Source organism: Agelaius tricolor, unplaced genomic scaffold (genome assembly GCF_023055355.1).
Source record: "Agelaius tricolor isolate 1412-34295 unplaced genomic scaffold, bAgeTri1.0.p SCAF_23, whole genome shotgun sequence".
Taxonomy (NCBI): Eukaryota; Metazoa; Chordata; class Aves; order Passeriformes; family Icteridae; genus Agelaius; species Agelaius tricolor.
Window position 1 is genome coordinate 4276999 of NW_027269283.1, and position 21990 is coordinate 4298988.

At 42.9% G+C, this 21990-nt stretch overlaps 1 protein-coding gene across 2 annotated transcripts in view; it reads left to right on the top strand.

Moving 5' to 3' along the window:
* TOP1 (DNA topoisomerase I) overlaps positions 1–21990 on the top strand; it is a 66072-nt gene that overhangs the window by 25984 nt on the left and 18098 nt on the right. The window contains exons 3-8 of one of the 2 annotated variants that reach the window (XM_071446502.1): positions 3023–3125; positions 12895–13021; positions 13556–13614; positions 16349–16444; positions 18877–18952; positions 19901–19998. In XM_071446502.1, the coding sequence (XP_071302603.1) occupies positions 3023–3125; positions 12895–13021; positions 13556–13614; positions 16349–16444; positions 18877–18952; positions 19901–19998 (559 nt within the window). Of the gene's footprint in view, positions 1–3022; positions 3126–12894; positions 13022–13555; positions 13615–16348; positions 16445–18876; positions 18953–19900; positions 19999–21990 lie in introns of those variants that run through there. The other variant, XM_071446503.1, reaches the window with a different exon arrangement.

Here is a 21990-nt window from a genome sequence, read left to right on the forward strand (position 1 = left end):
CATGGACCCCTAGATAAAGCCAGTCTGGAACAAAGCATTTTTGTGTAGAACGCCAAAAAAAAGGAATCCTGTGCTTTTTTAATGACCCAGTCTCCTGAACTTCATCCAGCTCCACCCTCAACAAAAAAAGACCAAGAGCTTTAATGCCTTCTGAGGACACACATACGTCAGTTCAAGACAATTGAATAAACTCTTTTGAAGTCTTCATTCTTAACCTACCTCATGGCATCGTGTCAGAAAGCAACACCATGGAGTTTGAATACTAGGCAAATATTCCAGAATAATTTAATCCTTAGGTGATATGCCTGGGAGGTAAGCCTCCATGGAAGTACTGCATTTAAAGTGTTGTTCATAGTGAGAGACACCAGGCAGTTCTGCCTTGACATCTTTGTGCTTTTGGTTTGAGACCATGCACAGGACCCATTATTCCCCAGCCACTGTGGCCTTTGGGCCAGAATAGCTCCATGGAAGACCTTCACACTGGCAGTCCTTTGGTAGACAGCAAAGGAAAGCTGTCTGGCAACAAATCCTAGCAAGCAGAGCTAGTTTAACTGGTCAAGCTTTTTTTTTTTTTTTAATTTTTCCCTGCAGTACCAGTCTTTAATTGTCTGAAAATACCAAATCATTGTAAGCAGAGCCAAGGGTTGAGGAAACAGATACCCAGCTCCAGCAGTTCTAGGGTAGATCTCTAGAACTGCTTTCCAAAAGTAAATAATAATTTCAGCTGTAAAGCACAAGTCAGCTGCAAGAAAATCTGGTGATCAAGGTAAACTGTTCTGTTATCTGCTTTTCTTGGTGACAAGTCATCGTGTGGCTGTGAGTTCTAAAGAGAATAGCACTGAGCACAGTCACACACGTTTTCCATTGATTGGTTGATAGGAGAAATTGATTGTGTGTGCGCTATAGTGTGACTGTACATAACTCTGTGTACAGCATCACGCTGGTTTCTCTCGCAATTTACCTATTCATCAAGTGTAAATAGCTGCTGTTTGCTGCAGCCAGGCCTGTGGGAATCAGTGAGTAAACCCTCTGTGGAATAAACCCCAGGCAGTTTGCAAACAGCCAGAGCTTCCAGCTCCTGGCTGAACTGAGGAATCACAAGTGTGAAACGCACTGCGAAAACATTTTTGCCAGTGAAATGTGTGTTGTCCTGGTGGGAAGAAGGGCTCAGAGAAATTGCTTCTCTGCAGTTCAGAGCGTGTGGGTGTCTGGTCCCCACACAGTTTGCTAGAGATGCCTGCAGACTCTGCCTGCTGAGAAAGAGATTTTGCTCTTTAGGTACTCGAAAACTCTTGGGTGCTTTATGCTGTAACACCAAATGTTCCACATAACCTGCCACGTGTATATCAAAATATGGAAAACTTCATCCCTGCAATTTAAACGTGTGCACTGTGTACACCAGAGCACTGGGAAACATTGCTGAGTTCAGGGGGATGGAAGAAAGGTGCTGAGGGCAAGCTGGAGGCTCTTGAATGTCAGTATTCCTGTGTTGGTTTATGTTGACTTTCTGCAGATGTCTGAAAGCAAACACTGAAGTTACAGAAAGCAATAGGTTAAAATCGTGTTCTATGGGTATGTTTCTTCTAAATCCATTTGAATGATTGAGGTTTTAAGAGCTAGTGTCAGTTAAGGAGAAAAATGAATTTGTGGCAGAAGACTTGGAGTCAGGAGGATGAGGCTTGTTCCTGGCTCTGCAGTGCATTTCCCATGTGACTCTGAAAGTCACAAAATCCTTTTGTTGCCGTTTCCTATTCTTAGTGCAGGGATAGGAGTCTTTTTAGAGGCATGGTAGCATCTTTACAATTAAAAAAGCATTAATACCTTACATCCAAGATCTCTGGAAATTCTACACTGGTATCTGAAAAACAATTGCCAAAGTCAGCACAGATTTTAGGTTTCTTGAGGAGCCTGTTTAATTTTGATTACTTTGAGTAGCATGTTCAAAACAAAACCTGGGGGGAGTTTTTGGGTTTTGCATGTATTCCTCCCATTATACTGATCTTCACTGTAAATGGCCTTTTGAGGTGGTTTTGAGGTGCTAGTCCAGCCTCATCTCCTTTTTAATATACTTGTAAAAAAATGCTTGTAAATGCGTTTATTTGCAATTCAACTGTGTTGCTCTTTTTCTCTGCTGAATTCATTTCCTTGGTGCTTTAAAGGACTTCATTGTACAGCACAGTTGTCACTGAGGATGGGAAGTGTCACTCAGAGTAGAAGCTGATAGCAATAAAATTACTGTGTTCCTGTAGATTCACTTGAGTGCCAACTCCCATTTCTGCCCTGTCACGTAATTGGGACCCACCCTGACCTGTGTAGGTGGGTGACCACCAACACAGCTCATTACAGCTGTCAGGTTGCATTTTCTTGGTGGGGCTGTTACCAGAGGGAGGTAAATGTGTCCTGCAGTAGAGAAGCAGGAGGAGAGAATTCTTGCTCCTTTTCACCCTTTCTTTTCATTTTCTGCCATTACTTCCCATTTTCCTTGCTTTCTGCCTGTCATGTTATATACTGTTGGGGATAAGAATAAAATTGTTTTCATTCACAGCAGGGAGAAGGGAAGGATGCTTTGTCAAGATTAAATACTTGTGGAAGTAGAAGTATTAAATTTTGAGATTCAACAGGCCTGACACCTCAGCTTTGTGCTTTGTTCCTATATCCTTTCTGTGTATTCAGCATGAATACTTGGAGGCATAGGAAGCCAGGCTGCCCATCTGCCAAATAAGGTTGAACTTCCTATATCAAGAGGTACCTAGTTAATGGAAGGGTTGCATTTCTTCAGGGTCTATAAAGCATTTAAAGGTCGTTGAACTAAAGACCATGTAAATGCAGCTGTTGCCAAGATGAATTAACTTGTGCTGCAGGAACAATGAATCCATTGAGGACCTCTGAAACCAAGAGTTTTGTTACAAATTTTGAATCACAGAAATACTAGAATGCGGTGGGGAAAAATGCAGAGGTTCACGAGGGAGGTGTGGAGTTTTCTCCCAATTTAATTTCTTTTGTTTTGCCTCTCTGCTTACAGATTCTCACAAACACAAAGATAAACACAAAGACCGAGAACACCGGCACAAAGAGCACAAGAAGGACAAGGAAAAAGACCGGGAAAAGTCCAAGCACAGTAATAGGTGAGGAAAAAGTGGATGAAGTCTTCATAGGCTAAAACACCAATGAATGTGCAGTCTTACAAGAACTACTCTGATAATAAATGAATATGGAATTGCTACATTTTGAGTGTGGTTTTACAAGTGTAGGTGCTTTAAGCCTGATTTTTGTCGTTGCCTGCATTTCCATGTGGGTGGCTGAAGCTGTGTATCTTGCAAATGTGAACTGATACTAATGTATAAGAGATTATTGTAGGTTAGAGTTGTTAAAGGTGCAGAGCACTACCTCAGCCTCCCCTTCATGCAGATTGGTGGGTTTTGTTCATAATCTTTTGTTTGTGGTTCCAGTTGTTTGTCAGAAATGTGGAGTTCTCTTCATGCTGGTATAAACCCCCATTGCTTCAGCATAGTGAGACCCCCATGTTGCTACTCATCCTTCTCCTAATTAGAAGTGCCTGGAAAGGTGGTGCCCCAGAACCATGGTGGTGCCCTTGCCTGCCACCACAGTGGCTGAATATCCCAGCTGGATGAGACAGCACTGGGAAACTGCTGGGTTAGATGGATCCCGAAGGACTGTGTGCAGTTTTGTCCAATGTGATTTATGCACTACACTGCCACTGGATGGGGAAAGTGTTTGATGCCAGTCACTTGCCAGGTTGCCCACATTGATGTGATGGCCTGTAGCTCTTGAGCTGCTGAATTCCTTGGTCCAGTTGCTCCCTAGCCTGGGCTGTGAGCTGCAGGAACCAGGATGTGGAGGTCTGTGTGGTGATTTGGTGTGGTAGAGCACAAGGCAAGTAGGTCACAGCTAGGATGCTACTCAGGGAAATTTTCCTTGTTGTAAGTCCTGACACACAAGTGTCATGGAGCCTAAATTGCCACCAAAACTTGGAAAAATGAGTCCCTGGAAGGAAAGATTCTGGTGTGACACTTGATGAATGACAGATAGTGTTTATGCCGTGGGCAAGTGAGTGTACAAAGTAACTGCTATGCAACTGTGATAACACTGTCCAAAAAGGAACAAAAAAGTTTGTGTTAACAATGATTTCTATTAAAAAGAAGCATGAAAAAGAGGGAGTCTGTGCAGAGAAGTGGATTTGTTTTATTGGGCACACACTTGATTTGAATTTTCTGTGATCTTATGAGAAGCTACACTAGCCTACTGTTCCATAATGTGTCTTTGATGGGGAAAAACCCCTAGGCCAAATAACTTGCATTTGCTGGCTCTCACAACAAGGATGAAATGCTTTGGACATGTTCTTTGCCTTTGTTCACACATCTATATTGCCTTGATTTCTAGTTTTCATTTTCCTGATTATCATGCACCCTAAAACTGACTGCCTCACATGTCCAAATGTTCATTGCTTTGCTTGAAAAACCATTCTCCTGAAATCTTAGCAGAGCACATTCTTTTGTAAGGAGTAATGTAAGCACTGTCTTTAAATTCCCAAATTCATTAATGCTTGGACTTCATTTGTGTAGGAGTTAGAAAGGGTCAGCATGTTTTTAACTGGAAAAACTAATTATGGCTCATAACTTGTAGCTGACTTTGCAAATAATAAATACCAAAACAGTAGAAAGAAGGTAGAATGGCTGTGATGTTTTGAGGTGTAGCTCAGGAGGTGACACATAATCATGCCTTATCTTGAAGTACTTCCTTCCTCCCTACCATGTTGTCTTGAAATCCCTCTGGGAAAGGTGTCCTGTTTTCTAGGCACTGTGCCTAATGCTCCCAGTTGTTTTCATGTCTCTGTTAAGTGCCTGTGTGTCCTGTGAGCACAGTATCTGCTGCATCCTGGGGTCCCAAAACAAGGTCCCCCCTGTGGGTGGCATGACTGAGTGCATGCATGTACAGGAGGTTTGTTCAAGGCATTTTTGGGGAGAGATTACACAATAATGCTTTGCCCCTCAGGTTCCTTCATAAGGGAAGGCTTCAGTCTCCCAGAGTGAGTGCACACTGCTTTTCAAAGCTGCCACCTTAAAAATGAATGTATTATAGTGCTGAATCTTGAGATTTGGTGTTGGAGGTGGTTCTCTGGGAAGTTAACATACATGGCCATGCCTGTGATCCTGTAGGGATCACTCCTTTATGAGTGCTCCAGAGTCTTCACTATCCCATTCATGCTCAGTCATGTAAAGGGTACGTGGCTGCTTGCTGTGTAAAAACAGCAGACTTGTAACAGAACTTCATAGAAATAATTGAAATTTAAGTATTTCTTCCCTAAATGCTTTGATTCAGCTGTCACCCATGCAATTCTGTAAATGTAAGTTGCTGTGAGAATGAGATTTTAGGTGACCATTGTTTGAAGGGTAAAAAGCCTGCCTGTTTGTACTGAAGTTTCTCCTTTGACAATGAGAAACAAGTGAAAAAGAGGCATGAATCTGGTAGAAACGAAAGAAAAATTCTCTAGGACACAAGAATGGCGTGGGTGGGTTTCAATGGTGTTTTACCTGTATGAAGAATTTTTAAAGCACTTGATAAAAGGATGTAAATTAATCCTTTGGAAAAGTTTATCTTAGATTTATCAAATTGCATGTAAATCTTCACAAAATCCATTCTGTATTTCAGAAAAGCTGCTGTGTTACTGCAAAAGCTGTGCTGTATCTTTGGTAGTTCTCAAAAGAGGTTGAATGGTGCTTTAGCAGAAATGGAAGCCATTGTTTTCTGGGAGACTTGGATTGGTACCTCAGTGACATTTTATCTGTGGTGTGTGAAGAGCCCCTGATTGCATTCTGAGAAGCACAGTGCACACTGGGCACACTTAAGAGCAGTGTGTGGTTGTGTTTGAAGCAGATCATTTTTGTGTCTGTCTGTAATAGTTTGACAGTTTCATTTCCTGTCCTGTACTTAAAAAAGGCTTTTAAAATAAAACCTGCTTCAAGAAGACAGAACAACTCCAATGCAGGAGAATAAATGTTTCCTGTATCCAGACTTTGAAGGATCTAAACTGCCAAGATAAGTCTCTGAAATACCTAAAATAGACGATTTTGATTTCATATGACAGAAGTGTGTGGAATGATATGTAGAACTTCTTAATTTTGGTTCTTGCTTTTTTCCTCTCCCACTCACAAGATGACACTTCTGTGTCTTAACCACTCATTTACAGCTGTAGTAAACTGAGAGAGAACATTTGTGTGCCTCAGACCTCCCCATCACCCCTCAAAGAAAGAAAATGCAAAGCCCACTGAAAAACAGTCTGTATCAAGAAATAAATCCACATCACTATCCAACAAAGTGTGGTTTTTTTGCTCATTTTCTCAGCCCCGTACTTCCTGGTCTCCAAACAAAAATCTAATACACATCCATTAAATATAAATGTCAGTGGTTATAAAAATAAAATGAAACAAATCCCATGTGGCAATAGGTTTCTGATCTGTGGGAGTTGAGTGTTTCAGACAAGTAGACCACATAAAATAATGGAATAACAGGTCCTTTGAAGCCAAGCCTTGTTAGAGAGCGGGTTGGAAGTGTTGGCAGTAACAGGTGTGCCTGTGCCAGCTGTCCTGGGCTCTCTGCAGGGAGAGTGGGCTGCCAGCAGCCTGAGGAGGGCAGGGCTGGCTGTGGCAGAGGATGGGAGCAGAGAGGCTGCTCTGCAGTGCTGAGCCCTGCTGTCAGCCTGACAAGCACCGGAGCCGCAGGAAGAAAATCTTCTGTCAGATTGCATATTTCCTCCATTTACTGAATCTCTTGTGATCACAGCTTGGGATGAGCTGAAGCTTGGAACACAGAAGGGGTTCACAGACCTGATCTTCACTGGCATCTTCTAATTTTATGCTTTTGCTAGGAAAAACACAGATTCCGGGCATTTGCTAGCCACAGATGAAGATAAATTTCAGTTCTGATTTCTTGTACACCTCCTGGTTTATTAGGGGATCCTGATATGCTTTGAATGGTGTGTGTTGGGGGCAGGAAGAGGCAGGGATACCTGATGTAGGGGTAAAAGCAATTTTTAAAAAAAGACTTCACACCTGCTGTTTGCTAGCATGGGTGGGTTTGTTTTGTGCTCCATTTTAGTGCACAGTTCACCTTGAGCAGTTTTCTAATGTGACACTGCCTTCCAGTAATGAAAATTTTTCTGCTTTTTATTTAGTAGTCTACTTAATTCTCACATGTCCATGGAAAGCATGTGCTAAGCATGATCCTCATTTCAATGTTGTGAATATTGTTCTCATTCCTAAAATTTTTATCAGCTGTTGATCAGTCCAGCTTTTTATCTTGTTCCTCTTGCTGAAGGCTTGATCTGTTATCTGTGAAAAGACTCCTTTCACCACTGGGAAGAACGGTTTCAGGTTATTTTATTTCATTGCCAGAAACCCAGCAAAACCTTTGGGGCTTACGTGTTTATTCCCTGTAATTCCATATGATAACCCTCTAACAGCATAATATCCTGCAAGCCAGCTGAAATCCTGTCCCTCCCTGGGGTGCTGTTGCTTTGGAAGTGCTCCCTGCACAGGCAGCTCTCCCTTGGTGTGCATGAGCCTGGATGTGATCACAGGTTTCCATTAACACTGTACTGCGTCAAACGAGGCAGGGCTGTGTCACCTGTGCCCCGTCCCCATCGTGGTTTTAGGCTGCTCTGAAATCCCAATTCCCTGTTATTTTACGCTTCAGTTGTGCTGCGGCAGCTCCCGAGCAGGCACAGCTCCGATGGATGGCAAGCGGCGCTGGCACTCGCTGCTAGCAGATTCCCTGTCACGAGCTAATTACAGCAGAGAGAGGAAGTAAGAGACACTTTAGATAAAGCATCCTTCCCAGCTTGTGGTTTTGAAGCTGGAATGGAAAGGGCCTGGGAAGGGATTATTAACGTACATAAATGGCACCTGAAGAACGCAGTGTTAAATTACTGCGAAGCTGTTGCAGTTTGAAGGAGGAAGCTGTGATCTGCACATCTGCTGTTCTTTGGAAACACTTTCCACTTGTGACTTTCCCATGTGATCTCAGCCTGAGCAGCTGCTGCCAGGTGCCTGGGCTCCCTTCCTCTCCCTCTCCTCTCTCCTGCAGGCATGCTCACTGGGAAATATATCCATGCTTACAGGGGAAATGGCTTCTTCTGCTGCATTTTCTGCTTCATGTGCTTCAGCCTGAGCTCTCCACAGCCTTTGGCTGTCCTTGTTTACACTAAAACTGTAAATGGAAGCAAGCTGGCACAAAGGATGGAGTGCTTCAGGAGTTGTGTGTACTCACCTGGCCTTTGTCTGAGCTAAGCCAGTAGTATCATGATACACCTGGAGATGATGTAATCCCTTGTTCTGCCTGTGTTAATGTAATCTCCCGCTGCACTTGGCTGCCTTAAAAAAACACTAACTCTGCAGGTTTGTCAGCATTAAACACCTTCAAGAGGCATAACTCTTGAGTTTGTTGCAGTGATGCAACTGCAGTGGTTTTGGTGAGAAGGAAGACCTTACTTTGTCAGCAGGGCTGGGTATGAGCAATTGTTGTGATCTACTTGTCCTGTTTTCAGGCTAGCTTCCCCTGGAGCTTCCCTCTATCTTATGGGGGTTTTGCTGTCCTACTTCCATGACTCCAAGCTGGCTTGTTGGCAGAGATGTATGTGCAGGAAAGGTAACAAAGGATTCACAGAGCTCTCAACAATGAATTCAAGATAAAATTAGCAGTGTGCATGTGATCTTGAGACCATTTTGCTTGGTTTCTTTAAAGAAAAGTGATTTTTTTCTTCCAGTTTTGAATTGACCAGGAAGATAGGCTTCTGATCTTTAAATTGTTCCCAGTCTGTCCTAATAATAGCTTTGGGATTGTCTGAAATAGCTTTCTGATAGAAGGCTGAAACTCCATCTTCAGGGTAAGGATGGCATCCTGTTGCCTTCTCTTTTCTTTTGAGATTAGTGTGGTGGTTAAATTGTGTTCCCTGTAGGCTCACATGTGTATCTGAGCCAAGTGAGAGACCAAAGCAGCTCAGCTTGACTGCAGTTAATATGCGAGCAACTTGCTTTGCTTTGGGAGAAAAAAGAAGTTCCTTTTCTAAGGATTGTTGCTTGAGGCCTTTGTTATCAGCTCATTTCCAAGAGAGGTTTTCTGGGAGATGGAGATTCCATCCCTTCAAGAGAAGAGAGGCCCAAGCCTTCCTTGATGCACATGTCAGAAGTTCTGTGCTGAGCTGTGGTCCAGTGTCTGGAAATAGGGCTGGCAAGCAGGCTGCTACAAATAAGGGAAAGAAATTTATGCTCTCTTTTAACACTGGAGTGAAAAGTACACAATATCAGATTTTTATCTAGGGAATTCCTCCCAGTCACCAGGAGCAGCAGCAAGCAGGACCTTGGGGCCAAGCCACCAGTGCTGATCTTTGGAAAATGAAGCTGCAGAGTGAAACTGGAGACAGAGTTTCCTTAGGTTATCTGAGCCCACATTGCTTGGCTGAGAAATTTACTGCTCATTGCAGAGCAAAGGGGAAGGATAGTCTTATGATAAAAAAATTAAATTAAGACCAGCAACTAAGACTGAGTCAGGAAGTCAGACTTCTTGATTCTGGCTCTAATGCTGAAAAAATCTGAGAAACTACACTGAAAAATTGAGATTAGATTGCTTGACAGCTTTTCAATGCTGGCCACTTAGTGTCTTTCAAGAGGGATGTCATTTGAGCTTCCACTTGAGCAAACCTAAGTTTTTAGAAGTTTTAGCAGTTTTTTTTTATTCCAGCTGTAGTCTGTAAGCATTCAGCACACACAAATATTGTCTCTGCCTCTCTAGACCAATGTGATTTTGTTTGTGTTTCAGTCTTAGCTTTACTGATCTAGTTTGTCATCCATTGGTTTGCTTTTAGTCATGCTTTGTGTACCTCCCAGGGCTCTTGCAGTCATGTACTGAAAGCTAGTGCTTTTGCTGGTAGTGAGATTGAGTGATTTGGAAAACCAAATTGTTTCTCTTTTTTGGTCTTTTGTGGGGTTTTTTTTGGTGAGGTTTTTTTTGTTTTGTTTTGTTTTTTTGGTTTTTTTTTTGTTTGTTTTTTGTTTTTTTTGTTTGTTTGTTTGTTTTGTTTTTTGTTTTTTTTTTAATTGGGTTTTTTTTTTTTTTTTTTTGCTATTCCAAACTCCCAAGCAACAGCCACTGCCATGAACTTTACCTCAGTGCGCTGACTCCAGTGGCTGCAGTGTGTACCATAAAAATCCAAATTAATGTCTGAGTAAAACATGCTATATCAGGTAGGATTTAAATATCAAATAAGAGCAAGAAAGAGTCAGAAAATAAACACAAGTAGACTTACAGAGAACCAGATGGGTCTGACCCTTGTGTGTGTTTGTTATGATTTTTTTTGTACTTTGGAATTGTAGAATCACAGAATGGTTTGGGTCGAAAGGGACCTTAAGGCTCATCTCATTCCATGCCCTGCCATGGGCAGGGACACCTTCCACCAGATGAGGTGGTCTAAGCCCTGTCCAACCTGGCCTTGAATACAGGGATGGGGCATCCACAACTTGGATTGATATAGGAAGGCTGAATATTGATTAGTGATATTGAATGTTGTTATTATTATGAGTATTGGTTTTAATATATGCAGGTTGAGATACCTCTTAAATTGTTAACCTTAAATCTTCAGCAAATGGGGTACTTGGCATACAGAGAGCAGTGCAAGATACCAAGTCAGAATTTCCAGATCTTCCTGAGTTTAAAAATTATTAGTAATGTGTGGGGTTTTTGCTTTCAGACAGTCAGTGAATCTGATTGGAGCAAAGGAAAATTAAATAGGTGTCTTGAGCTTGGAATGCTGATGAATGAGCAGGGTACAGAAGCTGGGATGAGAGATCAGAGCAGGAGCAGCAGGCCTGTTGTGGATTTCAGGATCCAGTGTCAGGATGTTCCATGTCTGTACTGGCACGGCCTGAGCACACTGTACATAACATGATCTGGGGTAAGAATAGTCTGCAGTTGTTGAGTCTGCTCACAGGCAACATGTGGTGCTGTGTGTCTAACTACCAGCATTTCTAGAGTGCCTGTTGCCTTTTGATGTTCACATGGGCCTTCACTGCTTTGTATGAAGAGGTTGCTAGAGAGTTAAAATGAAACTGGTGTCTCTTGCTGCTGGTCTCTTGGTGTCACACAGCATGTGAATGTACTGATTTCCTTCAGTGATGGATTTTCATGCTTTAGCTGCTTGAGCTTGGATGGCTGGTGTGTGTTTATTCAATTTATTCAATGTATATTTATTGGAGTGTTATTATTCAAGCTACTCTGGACTTGAATTATTTAGACCTTTGGCAGGTTCCCATGCGTTTGTCCACGCTGGTGTCTGCAGTTGTAAGCTGGGTGTGGGTTGGTGTATTTGTGACTGTGATTGCCTTGCTCCTAATCACACACTGATTATGGGAGCTGGTTAATGTGCTGCTTGCTCTCTGTAACCATCAACCTTTTTGCAGTCTGTTTCTGTGATAGAATGAAATCTCAAAGAAGCTGCAATTTTTAAAAATCATGCTCTTGCCCAGCATTCCCAGCTTGTTTTTCAGGGCTGTGTTCACCCAGATTGGTTTGGGCTTGCACCTGAGTGTTGAAATAACTGAAATAAGGGAAGTGCCTTTTTCTAGTAAAGCTCTGTAGTGCATTTTGTAATCCTGAGGAGAAGCACAGTGTGTCCCAGAGAACAGCAGTGATGGGAGTCAAGTGCTGAGAAGGGAGGGTGTGAGCAGCCAGCATGAGAGAGGCAGCTTGGTTAGTGCCTATCCATGCTGATTTACACCATGCCTTTGACTTGCTAAAGCCCTGGGTGACCTCAGGGAGTCCACACAACCTTATAAGTGTGTATTGAAGGCCTGTAGAATTGCCAGGCTTGTTGCTTGGCTTCCACACCACTGCTGCTAATCCTTGTGGCCAGTTCTTGATGTTTCTATTCTGAGTCTCCTGAGAGTATTGCCTCACTTTTGGCTTCAAGGTTTGTCATTCCATGAGAAACCTCATTTTCATTTGAAAACAGCCATGTGTCTTTCTAGCTGATAAGAAAAACTTGAAAATGTGATACAAGTTTATCCTGATGTCTCAGAAATCAGAAGTGGGTAGAAACAGAATAATAAAGGTTGATTTTTCTTCTCCTTGTATGCATTTTCTCCTGTGTTCTGACTAAAGATTCTAGGTATTTAAACTCTCAATACTGCTATTCATAACACCAGAGTAGTTACAGACCAGACTCTCACTTGGAAACACCTTTGTTGGTTCTGCCCCACACGATGGGGCTGTTCCAGCAGAGCTGGGCTGACTGTGGCGGCATCAACAGCTCCAGCTGAGGACTGCAGCATTATTCCTGCCTTTTCTGTTTGACTTTGCATAAACACAAGGACATCACATATCCTGTTTGCTCTGGTTTTCCCATCTGTTTGGGAATAATAGAGATCAGCGCTTTTCTCTTTAAGTTCCAGAGATGAGAGCTGCTACAATGACAAACTGTTGTCTGAGCAAAAGCTGACACGGGCATTGACGGCGCTGGCGGCTCTGTTCCAGTGACCTTTTATGTGGACTAGGAAAAAGAGGAAAAGCAGAGACAGTGGGAATTCATCCTAAAGTGTTGAGCTTTAAGTGTAGCAGCTGTGGATTTCCTCAGCAATCCAGGCTGATGGGTTTCTTGAAGTGGAGGCTTGGCAACTGGGATTTTGTGGTATCCCTCCCGTTCTTCTTCCTCCCGAGGAGAATGGGTCATGCCGGACAGGAGACTGTGGTGGATCTTCCTGTTAAGGTGATCCCTTATTTTTTAGGGTTTGTAATCATCAAAACCTGTGACTCTTTACCACTGGAAATTGTATTAGTCAAATCTCCTTGTGTTCTCCTCTGCAAACACACTCTCTTGTCTTGCAGTGAGCACAAAGATTCCTCGGAAAAGAAACACAAAGACAAGGAGAAAACCAAACACAAAGATGGCAGCTCAGAGAAACACAAAGACAAACACAAAGATAAAGACAAGGAGAAGAGAAAGGAAGAGAAGGTGGGTGTCTCCTGTGGGAGAGACAAGAGGATGGTTCTGGCTTATAATACTGAATAGAACAAACTCAGTGGGTTAGATGTAGCTTGTACATCCAAGTTTTTATCAACTTGGAGAGAATTATCCCAATGCTAACCCAGACACTTTTTTTTGTGGAGTGGTAGTTATGAAATCATAAGGGCTTTATCTGCAGGTATGTGCACAGAAACAGTTCCACTGTGGAGCTATGTCCACTGGCTCCACATTTTCTCCCATTACATTTCACTTTGCCAAGCTTGGGTTCAGAGACAAGGGAGAAAAATCAGTCATCTCACATTCAGTCCATGCAAGAACAAACTATATACTTAATTCCAATTTGCTGAGGAAATTGGAGGGCCAAAAAGTACTGAATTGACTAAGACTTGCAGAAAATGTTGCCTCTCTGTCATGTAGGTCACTAAGGACTGCAGGGGACGGAGATAGTCACGGTTCCTTCTGCAAGTTAAGGGGTTGTACGTTGGAAAATGCTAATCAACTCCTACTTTTTATGTTTTTCAGATGAAGTCATCTTCTGGTGATATAAAAATAAAGAAGGAAAAGGAAAATGGTTTCTCCAGGTAAGAAATCAGGTGTATGATTTGGAAAAAGCTGCAGTTTGACTTTTTATAGGTGCTCAGTGTTTGAATCCTCTCACTTGGTCTTGAGAAAAAATTGGGGCACTCTTAAGCCCTTCAGACGATATGTTCTTCTCAATTATGAGAATGGGTAGATCTGCTTACCCAGTAACTGGAGATGGGAGCTGTGGAATACCTGGTGTCTGCCTGCACATGCTGGGTTTGTCCAAGTATTCAGGAGCTGGATTCTGCTGAGGACAGACTGAACTATGGGAACACTGGTAGCTGGATTTGAAAGAGCCTCTGTTGTAAAATTGGAACTTGAACCCTGCAGTCTGCTGGAGACAGGACCCAGCAAAGCCAGTCCAGATTATCTCTGTGTGTCTCTCCTGTGTTGTGACTGCAGCCTGAAACTTTTACAAAGGAGTCACAAGAGTGACATGTACAATTAGAAGTACCTTAGGAAATGCATAGATGTCCTACTCTAGTACTAAATTCCTGCTTATAATAGAACCTCCTGGACTTGAGTGTTGTATCAGTCATTGCTAAGTAGTCTTATTAAAAACCTGAAGTGAGCAATTGATAGAAGAGTACTTTTTCTTAATAGTCAATCAAGATCTCTTGTGACTTGTTTACAATCCAGCCATTGGTTATTTTTAAGGTGCTAAATCAAGTCCACTGACTTACTGAAGGTGTGTGGTATGGTGGATGCATGCATCCATATCTGTTAGTCAAGAACAGCACTTAGTTCATGAATTGTTTCAGTTTGTGAGCCCACTTAAAAATCAAAAAAAAAAAATCTTTCCAGTCTTACCACCTTCTTTGGATACAGAGAGGTTGGGAGAAGACACCTACCTGTCCCATGCCTTTTAGGTATTCTTTGTTTGTTTTGAGCTTGCCCTTTTGACATGAGTTCTTCCATCTGTTTCATTTCCCTGCTCTTATTTAGAAATGCAGAGGAAGGAGGCAGGCTTGGCGCAGGGCAGAGGCGCCATCTCCAGGCCCTTTGGGGAATACTCTGGAAGTGGAAGGCAGTGACATTCAGGTGTTTCATGGTGGAGCAGACAGTCCATAACTCTCTGTGGCCCCTGCTGTTCAGCAGAATGGCATGATGTGCTAATCTCACCAGGGCTGATGGATGCTCTCATATCAATATAACTGAATCCTCTTTGGGTCCAAGAGCATTTTTTTCATGTGTTTGAGAAAAGACTAGAGGAGCCATTGCATTTGTGCCTTCTTTGGGGCCAAATGCTGGCTAAGAGTAAAGTAATCATTTTCTTTTTTTTTTTTTTTTTCCTGCTGAAATATTCTTTTATGAGTTCTGCAGAGAAAAATGTTCTCACTCAGATGGTTTTGATTTTCTTCTTTAAGACTTGGTAACAGGAGCAGCGTTACAGTCTTGCAAACAATGCAAGTCAAGGTTCAGCTTGGTCATACAGCTCCTTTCTTTTCACAGACTCACACTTTATTTCTTCCATTACAAAACCTTGTGCAATGTTTCAGTGTTAAAATAGTTAAAATTCCTAGTGACTTTACACACTGTAGTTCTGCATTTCTGCCTGAAAGGGAGAATATATTAAGTGGGACAATTACCTTTTTTTCCATCAATGTTTTGCAACTGTCTCTGTGCTGCAGACTCGTGTTTTAGTCAATTCCAGGCAATGCAACAGAAATGGCTTGGTAGAGCAGCTTGTTTGTATCTCCCCTGAGCTGCATCTTCCAGCACTGCAGTGGCTTTATAGCTGTGAAGGAGCAAACTGCTTGTTCTGCTTCATGGACACACTGCCAGCTAACATGAGACTCTCTAATGTCTCCTGCTGACTATGGTCTACAAAGCTGAATGCTGCTTATTTTAATTCCTGTTTCATCTGATTGCAAAATCCCCATCTTGGCTCAGAAACTGAGTCAATTTGATATAGAAATTGTTGGTGGGACATGAATAAGGAAGCCCAAGATGGCACTAAGTGCTTCAAAATGTAATTTTGGACTCTTTGAGACATCTTTTTCTTTATGAAGATCAGTGAAATGCTTCTCTGAAATCTAGAAATAATGAGTTTGTCTAACAGAATAGTGTCTCTTGCACTCATACTCTTTTTTTTCTTACTGCTAATGTCTTGGGACATTATGGCTGAAAACATTGAGCCTAACTTTGTGGTCTGTTAAAAGGGACAGGATTGTTTTCTTCCTCCAGTTTGGACAGTGAAAAGAGACTGATCTGTTTAACTTTGCCAAATCTTTGTTTCCTTTTCTGGTTTTCACATGCCTCAATATTTAGTTGGCAAAATGTTCCAGGGAATAGCTTTCAAATCTTTGTTTAGTTGATAATCTTTTTCTGTCTTAGAAGGCTCAATAAGGATATTGAGTTGAGACTAAATAACATCCTGCATTTGAGTCCACACAGGCATTTCAGTTTTTAAGTCTAATGGAAAGTGCTGGAAGCTACCGTTGTTTTTACTCAAAACCTCAGAGAAACAAAATGAACTTTGAGCCGTTGAAATTGAACTTGATGTTTCTTGAGAAATGGCAAATGTGTAGACATTGAATTACTCTCCTTACACTGTCTGTGAGTATTCAGAAAATGACACATCTAAAGCCTTTGCTGTCTTGTGATGGCAGCACATCCCATGGAAGACGTGCCCATTTTGCAGATTATTATTTCTTAAAACTTAGCTGTTGCTGGTTTCCAAGAAACTTCATCTTTGAAAGTAGAACTGTGTTTCTTTGCTTCTTTTTGTAGTCCACCACGTATTAAAGATGAACCAGATGATGATGGGTTTTATGCATCTCCTAAAGAGGACTCCAAACCCCTGAAGAGACCTCGAGAGGATGATGAGTAAGTAGCGTGGGTGCTGGTGACTTGGATGTTTGCCTTTAGTTTTAAAAGAAGAATATTGAGGGAGCAGGTGGAATTTCAAGTGATCAGCACAGACTTCTTGAGATGGCTACTGGAGGTCTGAGACCAGACTCCCTATGCTGTTACAAGTTCTCTGAGCAGGGCAGGGATAGTGTTTGTGCTGTGCAAGGCAAAATGCCACTTACCTGCTTCTGCAGATGGTGCTGTGAAATGTTGCAGAACTAGTAAATAAAAAAAGAAAACCCCAGAAGGCAGGTAAAGACTGATGAAGACTGTAAAACAGAAATGTGAGCATGTGAGGTATTAACGTAGCTGAGAGGCTGCAGTGGTTTCTGTTGGGCAAGGAAATGACTGCACAAGAGGTAGAAAATGCACTGTCAGCCTGTTTGGAGGCAGGGGGAGGTTTGCCTGCACTGCCTGGCGTGGTTTGCCTGGAGTCTCAATGTGTCACAAGTTATGCTGAGGGTTGTTGTCTCCAAGAGAAACACCCATGATGTTTTCCTGACACAGGAACCCCTGAAATACAAGTTCAGCTCCATCTCACTGGGATCTGTGCTGTGCCCATCCAGCTCTTCAGGGTAGTTTGTCTTTATTAGCAGGCAGGAGTCAAAGGCCTGGAAGGGTTTTAGCACGGCAGCACTCCATCCCTACAGCTGTCATTTCCAAGAGACATGGGTGGGACATCTTTTCTTTTGTGTAATCACTTGCTGCCTTCTGCTAGGTTTGTATGGCTTCCCCTCTCACATCTGCAATGGAGAGATTAAGAATTGGGGTGTTCCTGTACGTTAGGGAGTGTTCTGTCTGCTTAGAGCTCAAGAATAGTGACAGTAAGGTAGAGTGCCTATGGATCAGCATCAAGGGGAAGGCTGGTAAGGCAGATAATCCTGCTGGGAGCCTTGTTCCAGACCACCCAACCAGGATGAAGAGGTGGATGAACTATGCTATGAATGGCTGGCTGACATTTCACCACTGCCAGCTCTTGTTCTTGTGGGAGACTTTAACCTGCTGGATACCTACTGGAAACTCAACACAGCAGAGAGGAGGAGGCAGGCTGGGAGGTCTCTGGAGTGTGTGGAAAAGAACTTTCTGTCTCAGCTGGTAAGGACAGCTGTGGCCTTTCAGGAGTAGCACCCTGCTGGACCTGCTGTTTACAAACAGAAGGGCAGGTGGGAGATGTGGTGGTTGGAGACTGTCATGGGCATCAATGGGCTGAGACCACCAGCACTGATGTTCCACAAGACCAAGTGCCACTTCTGACACTTTGACCACAACCCTCTGCAGTGCTCCAGGCTGGGGGCAGAGTTGCTGGAAAGTGCCCAGCAGAAAAGGCCCTGGGTTTGGTGGTCAGCAGCAGCTGGACATGAGCCCAGGTAGCAAAGAAGGCCAATGGCACATGGCTTGTGTCAGGAATAGTGTGGCCAGCAGGACCAGGGAGGTGATTCTGGCCCTTTACTGGGCACTGGTGGGGGCACCTCAAGTTCTGGGCCCCTCAATTCAGGGAGGACATCGAGGTGTGGGAGGGAGTCCAGAAGAAGGCAGTGGAGCTCAGGAAGGGTCTGGAGCACCAGTCCAATGAGGAGCAGCTGGGGGGGGTTCAGCCTGGAGGAGACAAAGCTCAGGGGTGACCTTATCACTCTCCAGAACTCCTTGACAGGAGGGTGCAGCCAGATGGGGGTCAGGCTCTGCTCCCCTGCAACAAGGGACACGACAAGAGGACATGGTCTAAATCTGCACCAGGAGAGATTTAGGTTGGACATTAGGAGGAATTTCTTCACAGGAAGGGTGATTAGACATGGAATGGGTTGCCCAGGGAGGTGGTGGAGTCACTGTCCCTGAAGGTGTTTAAGGAAAGATTGGACGTGGCACTCAGTGTCCTGGTCTGGTTGACAAGGTGGTGTTGAGTCATAGGTTGGACTGGATGATCTCAGAGGTCTTTTCCAACCTCACTGGAAATGAGGTTGTGTTTATGTAATTTGCCAGTACTCAATTTCGCTATTGTTTGAACTAGTGGGGGTGCAAAGAGTGAGTCTTGTGGGCAAGGTCCCAGACTGATGACTGGAAAGAGAGTTGGGATAGAACATGCCAATAAGGTTATACCCATTTATCCCATCCCATGGAATCACTGAGTGGCTGCTAATGCTTTTGAATCGATTCTTCATTGAGGAAGATGTTTGGTTCAGCAGTGAAGCTTGTGGAGAGGTATTGATAATAACATCTTGTAGGTTTTCAAGGCTGTTGTGCTGGATTGGGATTATTGAGTCTTCTGAAAGAGCAGGGTATAAATTATATTCTTTAGAAATTAAAAATGCCAGCTATGCTGCAAGCTTGTGCACGTAAACTTTGTATGTCTATGACTTCTTATTTGTACTGGAAAATGGATCAATTTCATCAGCAAGTCTTTTTGCTCTTAGTGCTGACTACAAACCCAAGAAAATCAAAACAGAAGACATCAAGAAAGCAAAGAAAAGGAAACAAGAGGAAGAAGAGGTAATGTGACAGACGAGTTTATTTTTATAAAGAAAAGCCAGGCTATTTAGTGTGGGATTATGCAGAACAGGGGGAATCTGATTTTGTCTGGAACAGAGCTGTGTGTGGCAGATCCCCACTTAATGTGCAGATATTAACTTATCTGAACAGTAATTTATAAAAAGTCAGGGAAGCTTTCTTTCCAACCCGTAAAACAATGGGTGGAGAAGATGCCTCCAGGACATGAACTTCCAGGCTGTTCCAGGCAATTCACAGTCCTTCTGTTAAGGAGCTGGCAGGGGGCAGGGGAGCCTTGCTCACAACATGTGGTAATTGCACAGATGATGTGGCAGGGTTCAGAGGCAGGGAACAGGAAAAGAGATTAGATGCTAAAAGGAAGCTTAAAGCATTTAGATGGAGCCTAGGTGGAAATTTCTTTGGAGAGGGACTTGGAAAAGGTTAGCCATGATTTGAGACTGACAAACCACAAAAGACCCCCTTGTGAGACACATGTTGCAGCACCTCTGGGCCATGGGGTTAATTCTTCCCTTCAAAGGAAGTGTCCCTACACTGACCATGCACCAGGATAATCCCAGAAGCCACCTGACCATGGTGCTTGTGCTCTGCAGCATTTGCCAGACCAGACACACCAGTGCAGGCCAGGGAGGAGGTTCTGTGACACAACAATTCCCTTCCCATGGCCCAGACTTGCCCCTTATCAGGTGATAACTGGCTGTGTACATTTAGCATGTCCCCAGTGTAAAGTAAAAGAATTTGCCTGAAAACTTGAGTGGGACCATCAGCAGACTTTGACTTAATGGGATGATCTAAGAGCACATTTATGTGGTGAAGCCACAGGAATTCAGCTCTTATATACCCCAAGAGAGAGTCTTTTAGTTTTAACACATCTTTTCAGGGGAGGGGGGAAGTATAGTAGCTTGTTCTAACAGCATCTTACTCATTTTGCAGGACAGCAAAGCAAAGAAAGTCAAGAGCAAAGATAAGAAAGTCCCTGAAGCAGACAAAAGAAAGAAGCCGAAAAAAGAAGAGGAGCAAAAATGGAAATGGTAACTATATATAGTCAGTGCTGTAGGCTCCCATCTGCACCTGGACTTGCCTGTACCTCCCATGCTGGCTGAATAAGCACATCTGGCTTTCTCTTCTGTTGATTCATGAGGATTTGTTCTGAATAATTGGCTTACTTTCTGGTAAGCTCTAAATAAATATCTCATTCACTGTGTTCATCCTCTGAAGTAGAAGTGATATCCCTAAAACAGGAAATAAGTGTTTTGTGGGGTTGTCTGGGTGGTTGGTTTGGGTTTTTTTTCCTATCTGTGTCATGTAGAGGCTGCCTATAATGATCAGATCCCAATATTCCTGTGCCCAGAAGCTGCTCTGTGCTGAAACCCTTCAGAGCAGTAGGAAAGCTTGGAGGCTTGGGGGTGTCAGCAGGAATATATTAATAGGTGCAGGTGGATTAAGGAATATATTAATGTGTGCAGATGGGTTAAGCAGTATTCTAGTAGAACTTATCTGTGTTCCATAGAGGTACAGCATGAGTGGGTGTCAGCTGTGCCTCTCAAAACTGCTCCTGCCTCTGGCACAAAAGTGAGACTTGATCAAGTGACCAGTTAGCTCAGCCTGTTTGACAAATTATTTCTGAAAATGAGTTTTAAATGAAAAACACTTTCTGTCTTGCCCAGGATCCTTAAGTAACATCACTGAAGTTGTACTTTCACCCACTCTTAAATTTTTTAGAACCTTTTTTAAATAAGTCTGACCTTTGTGGTTCATTTGGAAGACAGACCTGTGATGCATCAGTAGTGCTCTGTGTAAGAAACCTGCTGGATTTTTTTTTAACCCTCCATAGTAATTTAATCTGTTATTTCTAGATTTGAGGGAGCTACCATTTTGTTTGTTTGAAGTTTTGGCCTTAGTACTTCTCTCATTTTAGTGCATATGTACTTCTTGAAAGTATGTGTGTTTTCTGCCCATCTGTAATGTATTTTTATGACCTTTCAGGGATGTTTCCTTGATCTATTCTCAGATCATTTGGCTGTTTTTAATAGATCTGTAGAGTTGGGGAAAGTCTTTGCAATCTTCTTCAATCCTGTCAGGTTCAATCCTTTACTCCTTCATTGACACTATTACTGATTCATCCTTAAAAAGAAAAAAATCTTTTGTAGTGTTTATAGTTATTATATATTTCTCTTTGACTGTCACAACTTCCTCAGAACATCAGCACTTGCAAATCTTTTTCATACTTGAATACTCCCTTAGAAACTTGGGTTTCCAGCCTCTCCCCAAAACTTCCCCTTTTTCCTGAGCAATCCGCTTTTTTCTCGAATCCTTTGACAGCATATTTAATGTGCTGTAACATTCCCAGACTACAGGGATACAAAGCAATAGGAAGCTACAGAAGGTCTTTTTAAACCTTAACAATCTGTTGTCTTTTTGGCTTTGTCTCAGCTGCCCTTACTGGTTCTGTCTAACAATATTCTGTTATCCCAGCTCCCTTCTATTGTGGGCTGTATTCTTGAAGAGCAGACCTTTACTGGAAAGCTGTGCTGTTCTCCCCTCACTTACCTGGGCAGCACAGGCCCCTGTAGTGGTGTTAAGCCCTGCAGTTTGTGCTTACTGCTGAGGAAAAGTGCCTTGGAAAGCATGTTTCACAGAATTTGGCACAAGGTAGCTGATTCCTTCTGCTGATGTTGCTGTCATCCATCTGCAGCTTTGTATAGCCTGTCTCTGCTGGACAAGGTTTCATCTGCACTTCACTTGTTTCTCTTAAGGGCATTTTGTGTTCCATCTGAGTCAATTTTCTGAGAGTCTGATACCTTTTTTTGGCTGTTTCCTCAAGTGCTTGCTGCCTTGAGCATTTTAATCCTCACTTGTGTGAGTGCTTGATGCAGACATCCCCAAGGCACTGGCCTCATTCATCACCGTGTGCAGCTCTTGCAGAGGTCATTTTCCTGCCCCACCAACATGTGAACAATGTGATCCAGAAGTGCACCTTAGGAGCACTTCTCCCACTTTGTGTCACAGCAAGTTCATTTCCT